A 20,659-nucleotide genomic window follows, 5' to 3' on the forward strand; every position below is an offset into this window, starting at 1 on the left:
CTGTTTGTCTACTGTCAACCCAGTACCAAACGCATATATTTTGCTGTCTCCTCTGGTTTTGGATCACTATAGAGGCAAACATAGTCAACAGGAGAAACATCACATTACAGTGAAAGCTACTGGGACATACAGCACTTGCTTTGTCTGTGCTGCATGCCTTGGCTTGTACAATAATGCACATTTCTGAGCCTGAGATAGCCTCAGATAGAACCATATAGGCTGGGATTTCTGTGTCTACCTACTTTTATGCTTGACTAGTGAACATGTTGTTAGTCTATCAGAGTAGATGGTTAGTACTATAGTCCAGGACCACGTCTGTATCCTGATCATGCTGTCACTCAAGAACCTGTGAGATTTGACCTCCCACATCAAGTCCCCTAGTAAAAGGACACTGTTCTGGCCAGCGCAACTTCTTAAGTCCGCTGTCATGTTCATGATTGTTTTGAATACTGTGCAAAGTGCAGTAGACCACAGCCATCTAAGGGCTTTGTTGACATGGGTGGTGCTGCTGGCACCTTCTCACTACCTCCTGCCTCATCCCACTGCTCAATGCATGACTAAGCTCACCTTTGCAAGGTAGGCTAAAGTTAGATCACCTGCTTACGTGAGCATGGCAGGAGTCACTGAGCAGATTCCCCTGTAGTGAAGGGCTCAGGCAGCCTATTGCAAGCTCTGTTCTTTTAAGCAGGCCTGCTCAGCCAAGCACTTAAATTTCAAATGTCTTCACCACACTATTACCATAACTCTTTCCTGTGCTTCATGCTGCTGTTCAGGAATCCTCCACTGTGGGTTACTGAGGTCATAGAAGGGTGGAGCAACATCTTTTAGAGACAGCTTGTTTGAGAGTAGGGGAGGCCTCCCAAAAACCAACAAAACATGGACTTGCAATGCTACCAATGGCCCTAGCATGCCTGGAGAAACACAGTTTTTCTAAGTTAGATATTGCTAGGTCAGGGACATTTGCAGTTTGCTGCTAGGAGCCACAGGAAAAAAAAACCACCTTAAACCCCTCCACATCCACAGTGTCAACAATTCATTGGCCAAAAGCTTAATCGTTACAGCTTGCTTCAAAGGGAAGAGTGTCCCTTATTTTAATATCCTTATGCCACATATCAAAGCAAGCTCTTCTCTGCCCATGAGGTTTGCCTCCTAGAGTGACCAGAGGCAACTTCTAGCCCAATGTAGCAGCAAACCACCATCTTCTACCAGATGTGCTGCTAGATAGTGTAGCAATAACAGAAACAGCTCCTTCAGCAGTTCTGGGGCCAATGCTACTAACAGAAAGAAGGAGCATGCAGAACTGAGATGTAAAAGGCCCTAGAAAGATAGGCAAGTTTCTCCTCCTCCTGTAAGCAGCCTGGGGCCAGTTACCATAATGTGGTTTCTGAAGCACAAATAGGTGCAAGCTGAAGCTGCAGAAGTCTGCGTTACAGACCATCAGCCATACTTCTGCCCAGTTCACGTTCGCATAGACCTACGTGCGATGCAAGCAGACCTGGTAGGACCGTGCTGGGCAGGCTCAGCTCATCAACTGGGAGCAGAGTTGGCTCGGTCCTCTGCTGCCTCACGAAGGGCACGCAGGGCACTTGCAGCACAGCAGGGAGGGTGCATGAGCACGCTGAGACACCACCTCCCACCACTTATCACAGAAGATGACAAGGAAGTGGATAATAAGGAGGGAAGGAACCAAAAACCCTGGTATCTTTGAGCAGTGCCCAGGAAGCCCATGAGCTAGGGGTATATTGAGGGAGTAATAGCAACATGGGCAAAGCTAATCCTGTAGGTTCAAAATCAACATAGCAGAGACTGTGGCTGTTCTGAACAATCAAACCAGGGATGTGGATGCATAGAAAAACTCTCCCAGCACTCACCTGTGAAAAAGACAGCTTCTCTTCATTACAGCGCTCCCTCCTGTTTAGGGAGCTGTGGGGTTGGTCTTGGGTAAGAGATGGGGGAGAGGGAAGAAAGTTTATTGGTATCACAGCACCAACAGATCATTATTGCACTGGAAAGATACATCATTCAACACAAAGGTTCACTCCATATAAGATTTCTGGAGCCAAGCAGCCCATGGGTTATTAGCACTATGCCTACATAAGATGCAGGTCTTCACATTCAATATCAGGATTATAGTAACTTTTTAAGACAATTATCGTAAACAAAACAGAGATACAGAGATGTCAGAGGGAAACATATTCACAGTTACAGTGCAAACAGCAGTTTCATGGTTGGCTTTATTAGCTAGCAAAAGTTGCTCTAACTTTGTGCTACTGACCTGTTAACTGCAGCAGACAAGGTCGAAGGCAGAAGATGGAGTTGCAGGCACGTCCAGGTAGAACAATGTTTCTGAAATTTCTAGTTCTAACAACTGCCTAATGTTTCAGTTAATGTGCTTGGAAAATGCTGGGAGAGATACCGATTCAGTAGAAAACCCTGATAACAAGAGTTTGTTTGGAGGTTTATGTGTTTTGAAGGCTTTTCATTTGCAGAGTCCACCTGGAAAGGCAAAGTTTTTCTGAAACCTGAGTTGTGTTTGGTCTTTTGGACACAAAGTTCTGTGATGATCATATGAGAATTTTTTTTTATAATATGCCATGGACAAGGCTGGGACGCTCCATAATTAACAAAATATTACAGCTAGGTTTAAAGAGCGAAAGATATTAGTAGGAAAAGTAACACCACCTGTGTTGTTTGGAAAGGCTAGGGGAACTTTAATGTAACAAACATGCTTGCTTCTAAGATTCCACGTACATCCAAACTCTCAAGTCATGTGAGAATACCAGGGAAAATAATGTAAAGTTTTGTACTCTTTTTAAGGTTACTGTCAAAAAAATTTGCACATCTATATAGGCTAAAGGGTACTTTTCAAGGTACAGTTGCTTTTTCTGCCATTATAAGGGGGTTTGACCTAGAATTCTTAAAAAAAAAAAAAAAGTCAATCACACCAAGTTTGAGACATTAACAGAATAAGTGACAATAGAATTAAGCATCTATTTCTATGGACCTAATATTTTTCAGTTGTATGCAATAGAGATTACATAAAGTAATCTTTGTTTCTCTTCTGAATTTTGCTAACACTGCTCCCAGCACAGTATGGAAAAGGCCCTACACTCTGCAAGGCAACATCAAGTCCTTAGGTTGTCTGTGTCCCATTGACAGGGCTGTCAGAGCGACAGGAGACCCATTGCTTGACGTAGCTCCGTGGGAAGTCCTCCCCCTCCCTCTCAAGAGGGATGGGCCCACAGTTGGTCTGACTGTTTTGCTCAAATTCACAGTCAACTGGACTCCCACAGTCCGAGTCCACAAAGCCACTGTCAATAGTGTCCAAATCTACGCAGATCAAAGGGTAACTGTCACCAGGCCTTGCAACGTGAGGGAAGAAGTCATAGGAGCCTTCACTGTAGGAAACGCTTTCACCATCAGGAGAAGGTAGAGAACCTGGATTTTCCAAATCCCACTGATTAGGCTGCAAGCAAAGGGCTTCTAGGATGCTCCCCATCCCTCCTTCCAAAGCCCTTTCTACTTGCTGGTGGGCTGGGACACTTGTACTCCTCAGGTGGTCAGTGGACACAGAACCTGAAGCAAGTATTTTGTCCTGTGTGCTCAGGTCAGCCAGATGCAACTCAGTGGATGTCTTTCTGTCTTCATCATCAACGTTAACCTTGGGGTAACCAGTTTCTCCAGCACCACTGTCTTCCTCACTGGGATGCTCATGTCCCCTGTACACACGGTTACACTTGCACTGACAGTTACAAGGTGTAAATTCGTCAGCCACAGTCACAGTATCAATGGACAAATGCCCATATGACCGGTCCTGAGTCCCACTGCCGCTGTTCACGCTAGACAGCCGGGACTGGCTATCCTGACCTGGGGCAGTCAAGCAAGACGCGCAGGGCTTGCAAGGCAGATCATCTTTTCTCAGCTCACGCAGCTCCTCCTGTGAGGTGCTGTTAGAAGGACGCATGGTGTAAACTTCTAGGACTTCTGGAAGAACTATTCCCCATTCAAAGAAATCTAGGGTCATTTTCTTATGGGATGCACCAACCCACTTCTGCATAAAAGAACATACAGGGAGAGAGAAAGAGAGGTTAGTATGATCAGGTTTGAGGTTCCACAGAAATGACCGAAGTTCTAATGCTTTTAGAGGCAAAGTCAAACTCTAAAAATCACTGACTCCTCTGAAACAGCAGGGTATGAGATGCTGTTATTACCAGACACAAGCAGCTTCAGGAGAACTGAATCAAGTAATTGAAAATAATTAGCTCCAAGATGTTTGCATGGCTTTGCACTTTTTTCCTATGCTGCAAAGAATGCCACTGCCCATAGTAGCGTTCCTTTGTGCATCAGCCAAAGGTCCCAACTCAAGCCACCAAGTCGCCCCTGCCTTCTTGTCCTGGACACTGCTTCTCCCAGGAAGGACGGTCAGCTTCTCTCCCTGCATGCTGCATTTCCACCCAACACACACACAGCCCTGCTCTGTCACTAGTTCCCTGGGAAAGAGGATCAGGACAAGGCTTCTCCTGATCTTCTGTATGCAACCATGCCCCAGAGCAGCCTTTTCTCTCACAGAGACGAGAAGGAAGCAGGGGTAGGCAGGGGATGAGGACCTCAAAGAGCTGTAGCCACAGCCTGCTGCAGATAACACTTACTCAGATGATTAGGGAGTGTCACACATTACATCTTGCCCTTCTGTATCACATTCTGCCCTGTGCCATGCATTATCTCTAGATCATGAACCCCTTGCATTCAGTCACATCTGGGAGTAAAGACACCTCTGGGTTTCTCTGATCTAAGAACAAAGTAAAATTTTCTGTTCTTTTTGAAGAAGTCACCAAACCAGACACTCAGATCACAGCAAACTGTAGGCATGTGCCACTGATGAATGCCAGTAAGCCCTACGAGAGGTTCTGCGGTCCAGAGGCTGGGCGCAGCACAGGCTCAGCACTTGGTTCTGCTCCCTGACACTTGCCCAATGGCCAAGCTGTGTCAAGGCTCTTCTAAGTGCACTACTTTCTGCCATGTATAAAATAGGTAACAATGCTGAGCTTCATAAACACTGTGAAAGCTTCTGACAGAGCGCTGCATGAGACCTGGGTGCTGCCACAGCTGTCAGACTGCCTTAACTGTATCAGTCTCTGTCCCAAACTGCTCTCAGTGTAACTAGACATGAGCGAAGTATTTGGGAAGAGAACAGCTTGACACAGCTTATTACCCTCTGACACAGAACATGTAAATTAAAATAGAATTGGTGCTTCCTGCTGTAAAGAAGATTTTTTTTTTCCTTTTAACCTAAGCTACAAAGAGCTTATTATTAAAGCTGTAATGGACAGAAAGGCACCTAAGGTGCAAAAGGCTATTTGAAGAAACAGCAAGAAATCGCTTTCCTAGAATTGAGCAGGCAGAACATTTCCTATTCCCTCTACGACAGTTTGTTGCAAATTCCCACCCAACATGAATCTAAGGACCCATGTACACACGAGAGTAAACAATGTTCCTCTTCTTTCCTTTCTCTTTTTATATCTTAACCTTTCCACTAATATTTTCACTGCTTCCCACCCAATCCAGGACTGTTGTCTTCAGAGCATTACTATTGCAATTTGCTGATCATTATTCAGAGATATAACCTAACTACTGGCTTTGATGCAGGCAGGATGCAGTTGCATGAGCCCTACATCGATTGGTTTCTCGCCAGCTGAAAATGATGAGTCTGTTCACGTTAGTGATGTCACCACATCCTCTGACAGCCCCTGCCTGTGCATCTTGTGCTGTGGCTGTGTGGGCAACTGCTGCTTTAATCTGCAAATTTATTAACTCAGCTTTAGCAGCTGAGGCTCGTTCCCTTCCCAGCAGCACTGAACAGCCTGACTAGGAACTAGCAAGAATGTAATTCCCACAGAACAGAGAATCCCATGACTTCACCTTCATGGCTCCTGGCATGCATGGTGCTTTCACTGCCACCGCAAGAGCTAGCCTGTGACCCTCAGGAATTCCCACACTGAGTCCACCTGGCCCTTGTTCCTTTCCCTGAGAGCCACCAGTGTCACTTGCCTCACAAGAGGATGCAAGTGCCCCTGTGGCGCAGAGATGGGAAGCCATAACAGAGCTGAAAGAGGAAGGCAGGCAGGAAGTGAGACAGTCACTGCAGGCTTCAGCTTGAACGGCACCCATCCAAGACTACTTGCTTAACCTAATTGCAAACATCAGCCATGCAGCAGTAGGAAAGAACATGAAGATCATTAGGACCCAGCTGGTGTCCCTTCCCTCAGAGGGTCTAAGAAAAAGCAGAAACCAAAAGCAGACACTGAAGTGTCTCTGATCAGTGCTGGTGTAAGAAGAGGAACTTGTTCAGAAAGAGGCAGTGATGTCTGCACTCATATGCCAGCACTTTTACAGTTTGATAATGGCACTGTGAGTTGCTCTTCAGCTTAACACAACCATTATTTATGGATCCTCAATGTTATTTTTGTTTTGTATCCTGAGAACTCCAGCAAATTCTGCAGGCTCTGCAAACCATTTTGTCACATGAGCAAGTTTGGCTGGTGTTAAATGAGAAGAGAATTTGGGAGGGCTAGGCAAAGATATTCAAAGACACTTCCTTCATAGGGAGGCAGCCGCACTGTATTATCACACAGCAGTTATGTGCCCCCAGAGCTCTAGCCATCTTTCCAGGATGATATGCATAGCTATTATCTGTCCAAGTGAGTCTTTAGGGAGAACCACAAGGCTTAATGTTGAGCTCATGCCCCTGCAGAGGCTGGAGTGGGAGATCTGGCTCTACACTGAGGTCTGCTCCATGGCCTTGATGGCAGCGTGGGACTGGAGCTTTGGAAAAATCCCAGTTACTATCTTGCTATCCCTTTGCCCACTCCTTTCAGGTGCCCAGGCTTTATAGATCACATATGAGCTCAGCTCACCCATTGAGACAGCACCTACAGGGAGTAAGCAGCACAGATGTGACAAAGGCCTTTGTGGCACAGAACAGACACTGGAGAGCTCTGGTCCTTATACATGGATCCATTTGGTGTTCCCTTGAAGTAGATTCCCCCTCCCACTGCCCTAATGAGAATCCGTTGCCCGGGATAGCATGATGGGCCTTTTAGTTTAAACTTGTCATACGCTCCACTCGCTTGTATAGCCCATTTATACCTTGAAATCTCCATTATGCACCAGGTAAAGAGGTTTGAAAAAGGGAGCAGGGTCTGGGATGCAAACCATCTTCTTCCACAAGCTGGAAGAGAAAAGAGAAAGGCAGTGGGGTTAAGCACACATTACAAAGCAAGGCATCTCAAATCCAATTCAAGCAGCTGAAATCACCTGCCCAGGTGCAGGAGCATTTACTCCAGCTTCCTTAAGCATTCTTACCTCCGTTGTTTGGCCAGAAAGGTTGCGATTGAGGCAGCGACCGCCACACCACCAAAGAGCAGTAGCCATCGCATGCCCGCTGTTTGTGTCACTGCTGGAGAAAGAGACAGGGTCATTCAGGCTCACCTTGCATTTCTACTCTGGTCAGTAAGCAGGAGATGGTGAGGAGGTACCCTCAATTTTACCCCAGACTTTCTCTTAGGGACAGTGAGGCTGTCACCTGGGGCCCAGCACTCCAGACATGAGGTCTGAATGAGGATGCTCAGAGAAGACTGCATTAATGAAAGGAGCAGTGCATCAGCTACCCTATGGCCTGGCTGCACCACGGACTGACAGCCAACATGCTCGGGGCAGGACAGCTCCCTGCTACAAAGACGCCTGGTGTTTCTGACTCCTCCTGCTTTAGGGACACCTCCACAGAGGATCTATCAAGTGAAAAGAGTGCAGCTGGCCAGAGACACATGAAGAAAAGATGCTGACTAGCTGAGTGCTTGTTGGCTGCTTGTTCCGCCTGTGACAGAAAGGAGCACCTTTGAGACCTAGAATTCGGATAACCCTTAGCAAATGCAGCTTGACCCTGCTGGCACAGCACCAAGTAATGCTTCAGTTTGAGCTGCAGATCAGTGAGAGCAGGGAAGCTCAGCACATGCTGGTGACATTGACCACAGCCATCCTGCCCTGCTCTGTTTGAACAAAGACTTGCTATTTTCATAGCCTCTGTCCCACCATGACAAGCACCATTATGCTTCCGTGCATAAGGTACTGCGCCCTCCCTGTGGGGTGGGAGTGGTGGCTACTGAATGAAACACCCATGCCCAGCATGACCAAACATCAGAGTCCAGACATGGAACTTAGCCCTCAGAGCAGGATCTCCTCTCCCCTCAGCTGAAGGAAATACTAAGCCCCAGTAGTGGGGACATCTCTACTAGATATCTCCCATTTCTGAAAGCTGCAAGCAGGACCCTGGGTGTTTGACACTGGAAAGGAAGCTAGAGGTTGCATTCCTGCTGTGGCACCCAAACCTACAGCCAACCTCCACCCCCAAACCCTCTTCCCATGGGCCATGCTGGAAGGTGGGCTTTGCAGCACAGCGAGAAGGTCAGTACAGACAGCACATATCAGCCCAGGCCTGGCTGGGGTTCATGTACTCAGTAAGCAAGCCAAACATGCCTGCCTTTACTAGACTATTTAGAATTTGTTCTAATTAGTTAGATTTGATTAGAGTTCTGGAAGCATTCTCTGACATTGGACCAACAGGAAGGGCAAGCAGAGCTGGTAGTATGTACCGGCAGGGCTGGTTTTCAACGTCAGCGGAAGACTCCATTCACTCCAAAATCCATGGTAGCCAGTGTCTTCTCGGGGTCTGGCTCTCACTTGGAACTCATACTCAGTGTTCGCCTGGAGTTCCCATGGCAGGATCGCCAGCGTCCGTTTATCTTCATGGATAGTTTTAGTCTTCTGAGTCTGTGAATGATTAAACACCAAACACTCAGGGCTGGAGTGACTGCTCCCACCTTACCCTCAGTGCTGCACAGTGAGGAGCCCTACAAAGTAATCTCGTCTGCTTTCATGTTGTTTCTGCAAGGCCATGCTCTGGCTGGTCAGTAGCTGCATGTGGCCCTGGGGGATCCTTCCATGCATAACATAACCCTTCCTAACATTACTGCAGATAAGAGGTGGCCCAGCAATGCAGAGCTAGTAGGGAGCAAAGCTGCCCTGGCAAGGGTGGACCCTCCTATGCAGGACATGCAAAGCACTACTACCCAACCTATGACTTATCAGCCTTGCCCACAGGATCTAGTACTTCTCAAACAGCTTCTGCTTCTCAATTCTTTTTTCAGCTTTGCTCATTTTCAGTCCAGGCAGCAAAAAGACGCCTTTTCTAAAACATGAAAACCCTTCAAGGCCAGGTTGGACAGGGCTTTTGGCAACCTGGTCTAGTGGAGGGTGTCCCTGCCCATGGCAGGTGTGTTGGAACTAGATGATCTTTAAGGTCCCTTCCAACCCAAACCATTCTATGATTCTTCCACACCAGTGCTCCTGTCCTGGTTGTGCTGGCCTCCTCTTTGCTTTACCATCCTACTTGATGGTAAACTGACATCTCACTCACCTCCCAGGTGTCAGTCCTTCTCTTATAACGCAGCTGATATTCCAGTTCCTCATTCAAAAAGTAGAAAGGAGAGTTCTGGTAGATGGTTTCCCAAGAAATATTGTAACCCTCTGAGAACACAGCGGTCAGATTGAACGGAGGCTGTGGTTTGACTGGAAGACAGGATGGTGTGGTGTTACCCTTCACAACATTACTGCAGAGAAGAGGTGGCCCAGCAATGCAGAGCTAGTAGGGAGCAAAACTGTCCTGGCAAAGGTGGACCCTCCTGTACAGGACATGCAAAGCACCACTACCCAACCTGTAGTCTGTCAGTGGGGGCAAGGGGCTTTCCTGAAATGTTATGGCATTTGTCAAAGAGATGACACTTCTCACGTAAAGTTTAATTTCAGAAGAATCCAAGTAGAAAAATCCTTTTTCATACGCTGGCATGGTACCTGTCTGTTTGGCTAACCACCCCTTTTCCTCACAGTTTGCTGCACGACTCGGCAGCACTAGCATGCACACCAACATTCCACCAAGTCAACTATATGATTGCTCCCAGTCATGCAGAAGAGATGGTTAGGAATTGCCCCAGAAAAGGGAAGCGCCACCTCCATTGTGCCTGGGACACCTTGTGCCACCTACAATAATATCATGTTGGTTCAGGTGTGTGCTGCAAGAGGCTCCTGTGAGGCCATTTGTGGCATTTGCAGTTAAAAAAATTCCTCCTGCCCTTTAGCTTCTAGCCAAGGACAAAACACTTGCATAATCTAGGTATGAGACTGGTCTAAGGTGGAAATTTATCACCAACTGCTTCATGGAGAAAAGGAATTGCCCCATGAAAAGGCTGTGGCCAAGCCAGCTGTATGCTCAACCTCAAGCATAAGTCTTTCTGTAGTTTACAATAGCAACAGTAAGAGTACAGTGCTCTGTGTAGATGAGTGCACACCAAACACAGCCCCCACCATGGCTGCCACCTCACTCCTTGCCCAGACTGTCCTAGGAGATAGACAGGTCAGATCATTTTTGTACTTACTGTTCTCTGCCATATAAAAGCCTTTGGAAATCACGTGCTGCCTATCAGCTATCTCTGTAACATCCACCTGGACTTTGATATCTGCCAGAATTTCAGTCATGTCCACAGTGCACATGTACTGCGTGTGACTGGTGTTCCTGGACAATTGCAGGAGACTGCAGGCAGCCACAGTATTTTCTGCATCTTCCTCAGAAACCCTAAAACCATCAAAACAAACAAACAGACAAGTCCACATCTACCACATGCTGTAGTTGGACTAATCTGTTGCTGAACCAGCAGGCACAGAAATTAATAAGAAAAAGAGAGGCAACATGTTCAAGTAAAAATGTATCTTTGACAGATAAATAATGTAAACTTTAACAGATTTTTTTTTCCTTCTATTTGCTCAGCTTAGCGTCATTGAGAGAAGCAGGAAAGTGAAGCTGAAGTGTTTGTGGAAAGGAAAGGTGCTCACCAGGGCTGCACAGCCCAGGACTGCACCCACTTCCTTGCTGGGGCAGAACAGCAGTCATACGGGGCTTGGAGAAGCTGTGGGAGCCCTGCTAGCACACCCGAGTGAAAGTTCATTGTTGACAGCAGCAAAGGGCAAGGTATTCCCAGGGCAGGAAGGAAAACAATGCCAAGGAAGCCAGAGTCAGTGGACACAGGAGCTGGGGATCCTTTGCCAGGGGAGAAGCCAGTTGATAACTGGGGCGTGAAGTACCAAGTAAAAACCAGCACAGCAGCAAGAACAAGAATTCTACCTAACAAAGAGGACAGAAGGACACCACTGTGCTATGGACACATTAGAAGTCTCTGCTTACTGCACTTTGCTCATCCTACTGAGACATACCATGTTGCAGTGAGGTTGTATGAACCGGCACCCAAGTCATTTCTCAGGATACAGGACAGGGTCTGTACGTAGTCCACAAAACAAGTGAGGTTTTCACAATGCGTAGCTGTAGGTTTAGAAAGAGAAAACACAATATCAGCTTCCATGATGAAGCAAGCAGAACTTGCTATCAACATACATGGTCCTCGGGTCCGACCACTAAATCTGAAGGGAACAGACCACTCTATGCCAGCCTCCCCCCCCCGAAGTCTCCAGTTCTGGAGCATAAGATGTGTTCCATCCCCCCAGGGAGGCAAGGCATTGACAGCAAGATAAATGTCAAACAAAAATCTATTAAAAATGCGGCAGCAAATGGCATGCCAAAATACCAGGAAATGCCCAATTTGTGACGGAGTTTTCAAACTTATCTCTGTCCCCTCCTATACAGTCACTACAACAGAGTCACATATTATTTCTGCAAGAGTCCTAGCTTATGTAGGACATCAGAGAGGCATGATTACCCAATCAGAAACAGTAGCATATTCAAACATTTTAACGATACCACTTCCTAAATTGAGTACTGTTCTTTGCCTATCCAGTTTTCATTTTATGACATCTACATAGCACTTTGCACATTTAAAAAAAAGTAGTATTTTAGTAATTCTTTCTTTACCGTTTTCTCTGCTTGCTACTTTCTACAGCTTGATATCTGCAGCATCAATAATTTCATGTCCAGCTCCAGAGATTCCAAATATGCTTTTCATGGAATTTTGGCAAAAATATATTGCAAATTTGTAGTTACTATAATTTCCATAAATCAAAACTGTCCCCAACGGTGTACATATGCTTCATTAAACTGCAAGTGATTCAAATTATGTGGTTGCCACTTTGTTTCATTTTGACTTTTTCATTTCACACTGACTTCAGTTTTCTTATAAAATTTTCAATTTTTTTTTACATTTTGAACCCTCAATAGGCTCTTCTGAGGGCCCTGGTGCAAACACTGTTTGTTCCAAAGTCCTGAACAAGATACTTTTTCTCCCTTAGCCTAACTTTATTCTCCTACAAAAATGGAATTATACACCCCTTGCTTCTCTTTAGAGAGGATGGCAAGTATTAATAAGTCCATAAACATTGCTAATTAACATAATAGCATAGAAGAACGCTAGTCAGTCAAATGGACTACTGCTAGGTAGCTGGTAAGCTGCAAGCATACCTTTGGGCAAGAATCTGTTAGCAAAACTAAGAAGGGGACAGCTTTTTACTGGGAAGGCAATAATTAAGTGTCCTAAACCCAGTTAGATCTAGGATGAATCATCCATCCTTGGCAGCTTCAGAAACAATAATCAAGTACTTTTAACAGTAAGATCTAGTCTGGTCCAAACTGAAATTAGTATGGCATAATTCCCTGGCTCGTGTTACACAAAATTCAGACCAGACATCACAATAGTCCTGTATGGCAGGAAGATATAGCTCCAAATTCATCTTTTCTGCTAATTCAGGTTTGGAGCAGGTCCAATGCTCTGCCTAGAAGCAACATGTAAAATGCTAAACTTGCACCTGTTCCCTGCAGACACTGTTGTCGCAGCCTTTTTCTGTCCAGCTGACCTGTTCAGAAAGTCAGCTCTGAGTCAGCTGAAGCTCGCACGTTGGGTAGGGGAGCGACTGCACAGCGCAGCTCGGAGCAAAGGGGCTCAGACCAGGAGAGGTTCACTCCACCATCCCTGGCTGGCCAACAGCGGCCATAAGCCCTGGGGTTATACTGGTCTTGGCCACCAGAACCTTTCCTATGGCAAAGGGATTTTTTTGGCCAGGGGGAAATCCTACTCTAATGTCAACAGGAGACATTTCAGTGCAAGGCAGGCACTACCTCTGCACTCTCCCCACTGGTGTGGCTCCCTGGAGTGGTGGTATGCAGTCTGTCTGAGCTCTGCCCAGCTGTGCACCTTGTGTCTGTCCTCCACTGCCCATGGAGCCTCTTCCATAACTCATTATCTCACGGAACCCTCTCCCCTGGCACCCTATCTTGTGCTTGCTGCCCCATGGCAACCTGGTGCCATGCACATCTCAGCAGAGCCTGCATCAATGGGCACCAAGGTAAATCCTGTGGGTGTACAGCCTGGGAGAGATATCTGGGAACTTACTGTACTGGAATAAAAGGAAGAAGGAAACACTCTGGACCCACAGTTTGTTCCTCATATTGGTTCTGACTGGATGTCCTGGAAAGAAAAAAAAAAAAAATAAAAAAAATCATCAAACCTTAAAAACCTCCCGAACAACCAATTAAAAGTTCAGCTCAGCCATCTACTCGTATGTTGAAGGCTGAGGTGGAATTAACCTTGCTTTCTTTTAAGTGTCTAAAAACAAAGTGCCTCATTTAGGCAAGTCATCTCAGCTCTCCTATGCTTATCTACTCCATGGGCTAAAGGGGGGCCAACCAACAGCCCTGCCAACTGGCCATAAACCAGGTCAGTGAAATCTCTGCTCCTTGCCAGCAGCATGTGCACAGAGAAAGCAGCAAAGTGGCTGCAGCCTCAGTCCATCCATGCAACAGGAAGGCACTTGAGTTAAGTGATAACGCATTTTTTCTTCACTGGTTTCCTGCAACTAGAAATGGCTTGCAGCTAGGAGAAGTGACATTGCTGTGGCTTAAACATCTGTACAGTGAATGAGTCAAATAGAGTCTGAATGTCACTGTGGGTCTGTGTGAGCAAGGCTTGTGAGAACTCATTGATTTGGCCTACCCATGGTTAAATAAGCATGGAATATCTAGTTAAGGGACTCCAGGAAGGCAGACCAGACAAAAAAAAAACCCCAACAGCCTCCCATGTGGCAGTACAGTGCTCACTTCAGGGGAAGGCTGTCCTGATGCAGTCTGGTGAAGAGAACCTACAGTAAAGTCTTCAAAGAGGACAGTAGGATGTTTACAACAATATGAGGAAACAGCATCACATACAAGTGACTGTTCAGCCCACAACCCCTGCTCCAAGACCAGGCCCTCAAGCCACATAACACACTAAAGCTGTGTTTTCACAGTATTTAACATTTACAGAAACACAGAGATGTGCACGGAAAGACTTAAAATGAGCTCCCTGCAGAGTATTGGCTGTTGATACCCGGTACAGATTTCAGCACTGTTTTTTCAACCTATTCTGAAAGGGGCTAGGCTGCCTGGGGACAAGACTTTGGAGAAGCAACCTGTATTATTTTTGGGACATAATTCTGTTGGCAGCAAGTTGCAGAGATGCACAGACAGCAGGGAGGGCCCACAGGCCATACCACGGAGCAGTAACACTTACCAGTGACTGGACACACAGGAGCATCTCTGCAGGGCCCCAGAGCTCTGCAAACCCCCTGCACCAGGCTGCACAGAGGCACCTGTGAAAGTGATATGGGGAAAGACTGGGCAGCAAGCTGCAGCCACCAAAAGATATCCAGAGCTCCTGGCAGGGCCAGAGGCACGTCATAGCATGGTTTGGGTTGGAAGGGACCTTTAAAAATCATCTAGTCCAACCTACCTGCAATGAGCAGGGACATCTTCAACAAGATCACGTTGCTCAGAGCCCCATCCAACCTCCAGGGATGGGGCATCTAGCAGCTCTCTGGGCAACCTGTTCCAGTTTTTCACCACCCTCATCATAAAAAAAAAATTCTTTCTTATATCTAGTCTGAATCCACCCTCTTTTAGTTTAAAACCATTACCCCTTGTCCTATTGCAACAGGCCCTACTAAAAAGTCTGTCCCCATCTTTCTTATAAACCCCCTTTAAGTATTTAGAGGCTGCAATAAGGTATCCCCGGAGCCTTCTCTTCTCCAGGCTGAGCAACCCCAACTCTCTCAGCCTGTCTTCATAGGAGAGGTGGTCCAGCCCTCGGGTCACCTTTGTGTCTCTCCTCTGGACCCACTCCAACAGGTCAATGTCCTTCTTGTACTTTGCTCTCACGAGACCCAGCTGGAATACTGTGCAGAATCCACTCCCTCGACCTGCTGGCCACGCTGCTTTTGATGCAGCCCAGGATATGGTTGGCTTTCTGGGCTGCAAGTGCACATTGTTGGCTCATGTCTAGCTTTTCACCCACCAGTGCCCCCAAGTTCTTCTCTGCAAGGCTACTCTATCCCTTCATACCCCAGCCTGTATTGATACTGGGGATTGCCCTGACCAAGGTTCTGGGGTGCCTGTGCCCCTCTCCCACCACCCCCACCAGCAGCAACCACCCAGACACTCACTCAGCAGAGAGAATGCTAGTGAGGCCTCTTTCACTTGGGGAACATTTGTGGTGTTTAAAAATTTCCCAGGTTTACTCAAATAATGAAAGTAAAATAAATTTAGCAGCCACCAAAAAGCCCCTGCAGCCCCATGTGAGCTCAGAGACTTGCTCTCAAGGCACCACAGTGTCCAGATGAGATCAGCGAGGCTCACTCGGGAGGTGCCACAAACACCTCATGGCTGCAACACCTCAGCCCTGCACTGGGAGCAGCCACACTGCCGTGCCCCCCCTTTCCTGCCAAGCATATCCTGCAGATGAAGCACATGCTCCAGCTCAGCAAGGAGCCCCAGGCACCCTGCTCGTCTCACTCGCCTGCTGTGAGTGGCACGACAGAAACTCTCCCCCACACTCCAGCCCTTTCTGCATCATACAGTTCCTTGAGGAAACACCTTTTCCTGACCCCTCTGCTCCCAGCTGTCCAAGTATTCTCTGTGCAGTAACTATTGTATTACCAGTACTTCTGGTGGTGCAGTCCCTGGTGAGTAAGACACAGCCCCCTGTCTTACCCCACCTTGTGCTCCCACTCATCCTCCCACTGCTCTTCCCCAAGTTCTCATTCCTTTGGGGAAGGCACCCTGCTATCCTGCCACCTCAAACCTGCTCGCCTGACTTCGTGCTAAGACTGGCTGCACCATGAAAACAGACGGGCAGTCTGCTGATGCAGCACCTGCTGATGACTTCCTAGCACAGAGAAACCTGCTCCTCACAGCACATTTCATAGAAGAGCTGTGCTGAATGAACCAGAGGACACTGGCCCTAGAGACATGACACATGCTATTGTCCACTGCCTTTTTAAGATTGCCCTTCTCGCTGTGAAATACCTAGAACCTATTGCTGCTGGGCTCAGAACGCTCAGGAGTCCCCCAGCTTAGGGTGCCCACAACCTGCCGAAATGGGCCTGTTCCCACCCTGAGAGTGCACACAGGGCTGCTGCTGTTCTTCCTCAGGCCTTGGTGGCCTCCCACTGACTGTAGCCCAGCACAGGACTGGGTTGCAGGACGGAGTAGTGCCATCTTGCACTGTGCCCTGCTGCAGAAGCCCATCTCGCTTTGCTTTGTGACTGTCACGCTCCACAGTCTCAGCCATCCTGTAAGGCCAAGAACAGCGACTCGCTGCTCCTCTTCAGCAGAGGAAGGAAGGGTTGGGCCCTCGCAGCTCTGTGGACCCACTGCTGGTTTCAGAATCCAACTGGCAGTGCCCCCAGTGTTTCATGTTCATGGTATTTCTGTAGCTCCTTCATTTTACCCTCATTCCTGCCTAAATGGACAGAGCAATGCAAAGGAAGTCTTTGCTGCTTTTAGCTACTGGACTGTGGTTTCTTTAAAGTGCCTTCCCTATTTTCCTTCCTCTGCTCAGAGAGCAGTCCCATTGATCCAATGGGACAGGAAGGACTGAACAGGAGAAAGTCAAAGCAACAAGCCCAAGTAGCTCATCAGGAAGATGTCTTATGGAGGTATCAGAGGCTGCCATTACATGTTGGAGAGAGGTTAACATACAAGGATGTAATCTAGAAGGAAGCTTCCTGAATAAGAGCACAGTAACAAAAATAAGACAAAAAAGCAGTAGGATCTGCTAACACAGGTGAAGCAAGAAGACAACACTTCCTCACTTGGGATGCCACTATCTACCTCTTACCCTTGCCAGTGCCCACAGATTAGCCCAACACTTATCTCCTTCACTTCTTACACAGTTCTCCCACCTCAGTGTGGTGGGGACAGACTGCTTCCTCTGAGAGCACCATAGAAAGTGTCAGTGCTGTGTGTGTCTGACCTCCTGGCTGTCCTCCAGGTTGTTAGGACAAGACATGGATGTCTGTGCAGAAGAGCTGGGAAAGACACAGCTCTGCAGCAGTGTCTCTGTGGTCTTTGATGGCTGGAACACCTCGTGGCTTCACAGAGATGTACAGCAGCCCTTGTTCTGAAGCTTCCTCCAGTCAGGCCCTCTGCAAGCCTCAATCCCAGTCTATGATTGAGACCCCCACCCTTCCTACATCCCTCCATTTGTTACACCCTCCCCATGTGCTTCCACCTGTCAGCGCCCTGCTCGTGCAATTGTTCACTTGGAGGGAAGAATGGCAGTGGGCAATGAGCAGAGGCAGGAACTTATTCCCTGTCTGGCATTAGAAAAGTCTCCTCTACCACCTCATTTCAATTTCTCTGTCTGTGAAATGGGGGCTCAGACAGCTTCATGCATCCTTGAAACAGTTACTTAATTCTTATAAAATGTCAAGCATTGTGCAGCTGCTAAGCACCATTGCTGCAAACTCTGTAGTATCCTAGGGAACATTACGTGAGAGCACAGTAAAAGTTGATCAGCCATTCATATAGATGTGCACATGTAAGTGACGCTACAAGGTTTTAGGATACCAGAGGACAGGTGATAGGACCAGTACAGATACAGACATTTACAAAGATTATTTTTGTTGAGGGTCTGGAAATATGCTGTTATAAGCTGCCAAAGATGGAGGCAGTCTAAGGTCACAGTTTGAAGTGTCTCCAGAAAATGTATGCACTTACAAAACTTCCACACACACACAAAAAACCTAATTCAGAACTCAGGTTAAGTAAAATAAATAAATAAAATCTGGTATTTCCCAGCATGAGAAAATAAATGTCATAGCTACACCCAAGCAAAAAAGAGTGGAAGTCTCTCACTCCACCAGTTATATGCAAAAAACAAGCTTTCTTCTTGAAAAAAACCAATTCATTATCAGTGTACGCTGCCATCGAACCACAAAGCTAAAGCAACAGGGAGATAGAAGGATTCTCTAGCTGTCCAGTACAGGCCAACAGCAATGACAGCAGGGGCACAAGGGCCACATCAGCTATAAGAAAGATTTACAGAGAAGTCACATATATCAAGCAGTAACAAACTGGCAGCAGGGAAAATTGGTGGAAACGTGGACATTACCTTGCCCCGTCCTTTCAGCTGTCCATTTCAGCCCTCCAACACTTCCGTAGCTGGCTTGGCTAAATCATTACTGCAACTGCAGACACTGTGTGCGCAGGAGCTGGAAAGCAGGTGGTTCTCATCAGCAATGAGTAAGAGTAAAGCCTACTTGTGCACGGCCAAGGGCTGTAGTGTATTGGAATAGACAGTGATAAATGGTGGTTGACGTCACCACTGTATCAGTATTACTGTGCCGATAGAAGGATGTGGTGAGCAGAGGAGGCAATGAATTCAGGTCCAAACACCCACACAATATTACTGTATTGCTCTGCTCTCTTATGTGAGAAAAAGGTGGGAGAGCAGATAAAAACTCACAGGCCTCAGATCTAAAAGGTCATAGCGGGGCTGGTGGAGTTCTAGCTCTGCAGTGGGAGGCATCAGTGTCGAGGCATTAAATGGTTAAGCCTAGCTATATAGTGTGTATCACATCGGAGACGAGCAAGTACCACTGCGCTCTGCTTCCACCTGTCCCCGGGACCAGGGCAGCAGCACCCATCCTCAGAACACAGCCAGGGAGGGGGTCTGGCTCCTGTGAAGGTGGAGGGGCTCACCCCTACCCTGATCTCATGTCTGCAGCTTGTGTCTGGGCTGGGGCGCTGCAGATTGCAAGGCTGACACTGAGGGATGGTAGGTCAACTCACCTCCACGTGCCTTGAAAGGGGCTGTGAGGAGCCCAATGCATGCTCCTGCGTCCCTGGGCAAGGGGGAAAGGAGCGGCACTATGGAGGGGACTCGGCACGCACAGCGTAGTGCGGTGGCAGGAGGGTAAAGAACAAGGAGCTGGAATAACCCAAGAAGACTGCGGCAGTGAAGCAGGCACAGAAGAGCTGGGTGCAGGGTGAGCGGGCTCTATGTTCAGCCCCAAGACCTGCTGAACTGGGAGCCCACTGCCCCTACTGCACCCACCGCCCAGCGAGAGGAGATGCAAAGACCTGGCCCAGCCCAGCCCGGCAGCAGACGCACAGTCAGCAGGGACCAGCTCTTACCCAGACCTCAGGGCTCCTCAGGTAGCTGTAATGGAAGTTACAGATACGGGAGAGTCACGGCCAGTCACTCTAAGCACTACACTGTCCTGCTTTTCAGCTGGGATAGACCTAATTTTCACAAGAAACTGGGAGGGGACACAGCCAGGACAGCTGACGCAAACTAGCCAAAGAGGTATTCCATACCATATGATGTCATGCTCAGTATGTAAAGGGGGAGCTGCCTGGGGAGGAGTCACTGCTTAGGGATGGGCTGGGCATCAGGTTCTGGGCAGTGAGCAGACTACACTGCCTCGTATATTCTGTTATAACTATTGTTGTTATTTTCCTCTTCCTTTCCTGTCCCAGTAAACTGTCCTTATCCCAACCCAGGAGTTTTACCTTTGTCCTCCGATTCTCCACCCCATCCCACCAGGGGTGGGAGAGCTCCGTATGGTGCTCAGCTGCTGGCTGGGGCTAAACCATGACAAATACATCTTTATAGTAGTTAAAGAACAAAAACAAAATGTAGGCAGGGATGCAGCAATCACAGGCCATAGAGAGCATATAATTGTCAGAAGATGTTCAAGACAGAAGGTCCCAGGTCCATATTCAGCAGTAGCAGCTGTATCTCATGTACCAATAAGATATTTGAAAAATAATCACGAGCTTACTGCTTCCAGCATACGTAACATCTGTTTGAAAAGGAGAATCCAGACTTAAAAGGCTGCTGATCCCAGTCTGGAGCAATGAATACACATGTGGCCACGGGGAAACTGCTAGTAACAGCTCCGATTTCTATGCTGATATATAGGCAGGAACAAGGTGAGGTGTCGTTATGTCAGGGGACGTTCCCAGGAGATTGTAAGAGTGTTAATAACATGCCCGAGTTTTTACAAAAGGAAGTAGGGTATTCCCAGCCATAAAGCAGACCAGCAGGTCTAAACCAAAACTACTAGAAAAGCTAACATGGGGTTCAGTTAATATACAACAAAAGGATAAAAATACAGAATAACTGCAGCCTAAGCAGTTATACAGAAAATACCACAAGTGATTTGTCATTTCTAATGAGTTAAATATGAGAAAGATAGGCATTTAGGTGCAATATGTTTAAGTTTATAAAGCATTTGGTCTTAGAGAACCACCAGTATTCATTTTAAACATTAGCTCTGTCATTACAAA

At 47.2% G+C, this 20,659-nt stretch overlaps 1 protein-coding gene across 4 annotated transcripts; it reads right to left on the reverse strand.

The window, feature by feature from the left end:
* Positions 1-2,006: 2,006 nt before the first annotated feature.
* IL21R (interleukin 21 receptor) lies at positions 2,007-18,745 on the reverse strand. Of its 4 annotated transcripts, none has more exons than XM_075767808.1 (9): positions 18,477-18,745; positions 13,484-13,517; positions 11,320-11,425; positions 10,488-10,684; positions 9,473-9,624; positions 8,649-8,826; positions 7,363-7,456; positions 7,147-7,228; positions 2,007-4,051 (listed from the first exon to the last, which is right to left on the reverse strand). In XM_075767808.1, exons 4-9 carry the CDS (start codon positions 10,600-10,602, stop codon positions 3,134-3,136), a joined length of 1,539 nt encoding a protein of 512 aa, XP_075623923.1. In that variant the 5' UTR covers positions 10,603-10,684; positions 11,320-11,425; positions 13,484-13,517; positions 18,477-18,745; the 3' UTR covers positions 2,007-3,133. The 4 variants fall into 4 exon arrangements, with proteins under 4 accessions (XP_075623923.1, XP_010299396.1, XP_075623922.1 ...); XM_010301094.2 differs by having other exon boundaries at positions 13,443-13,517; XM_075767807.1 differs by lacking the exons at positions 13,484-13,517; positions 18,477-18,745 and having other exon boundaries at positions 7,363-7,453; positions 11,320-11,688.
* Between the last annotated feature and the right edge of the window lie 1,914 nt (positions 18,746-20,659).

Source organism: Balearica regulorum, chromosome 15 (assembly GCF_011004875.1).
Source record: "Balearica regulorum gibbericeps isolate bBalReg1 chromosome 15, bBalReg1.pri, whole genome shotgun sequence".
NCBI classification, from domain to species: domain Eukaryota; kingdom Metazoa; phylum Chordata; class Aves; order Gruiformes; family Gruidae; genus Balearica; species Balearica regulorum.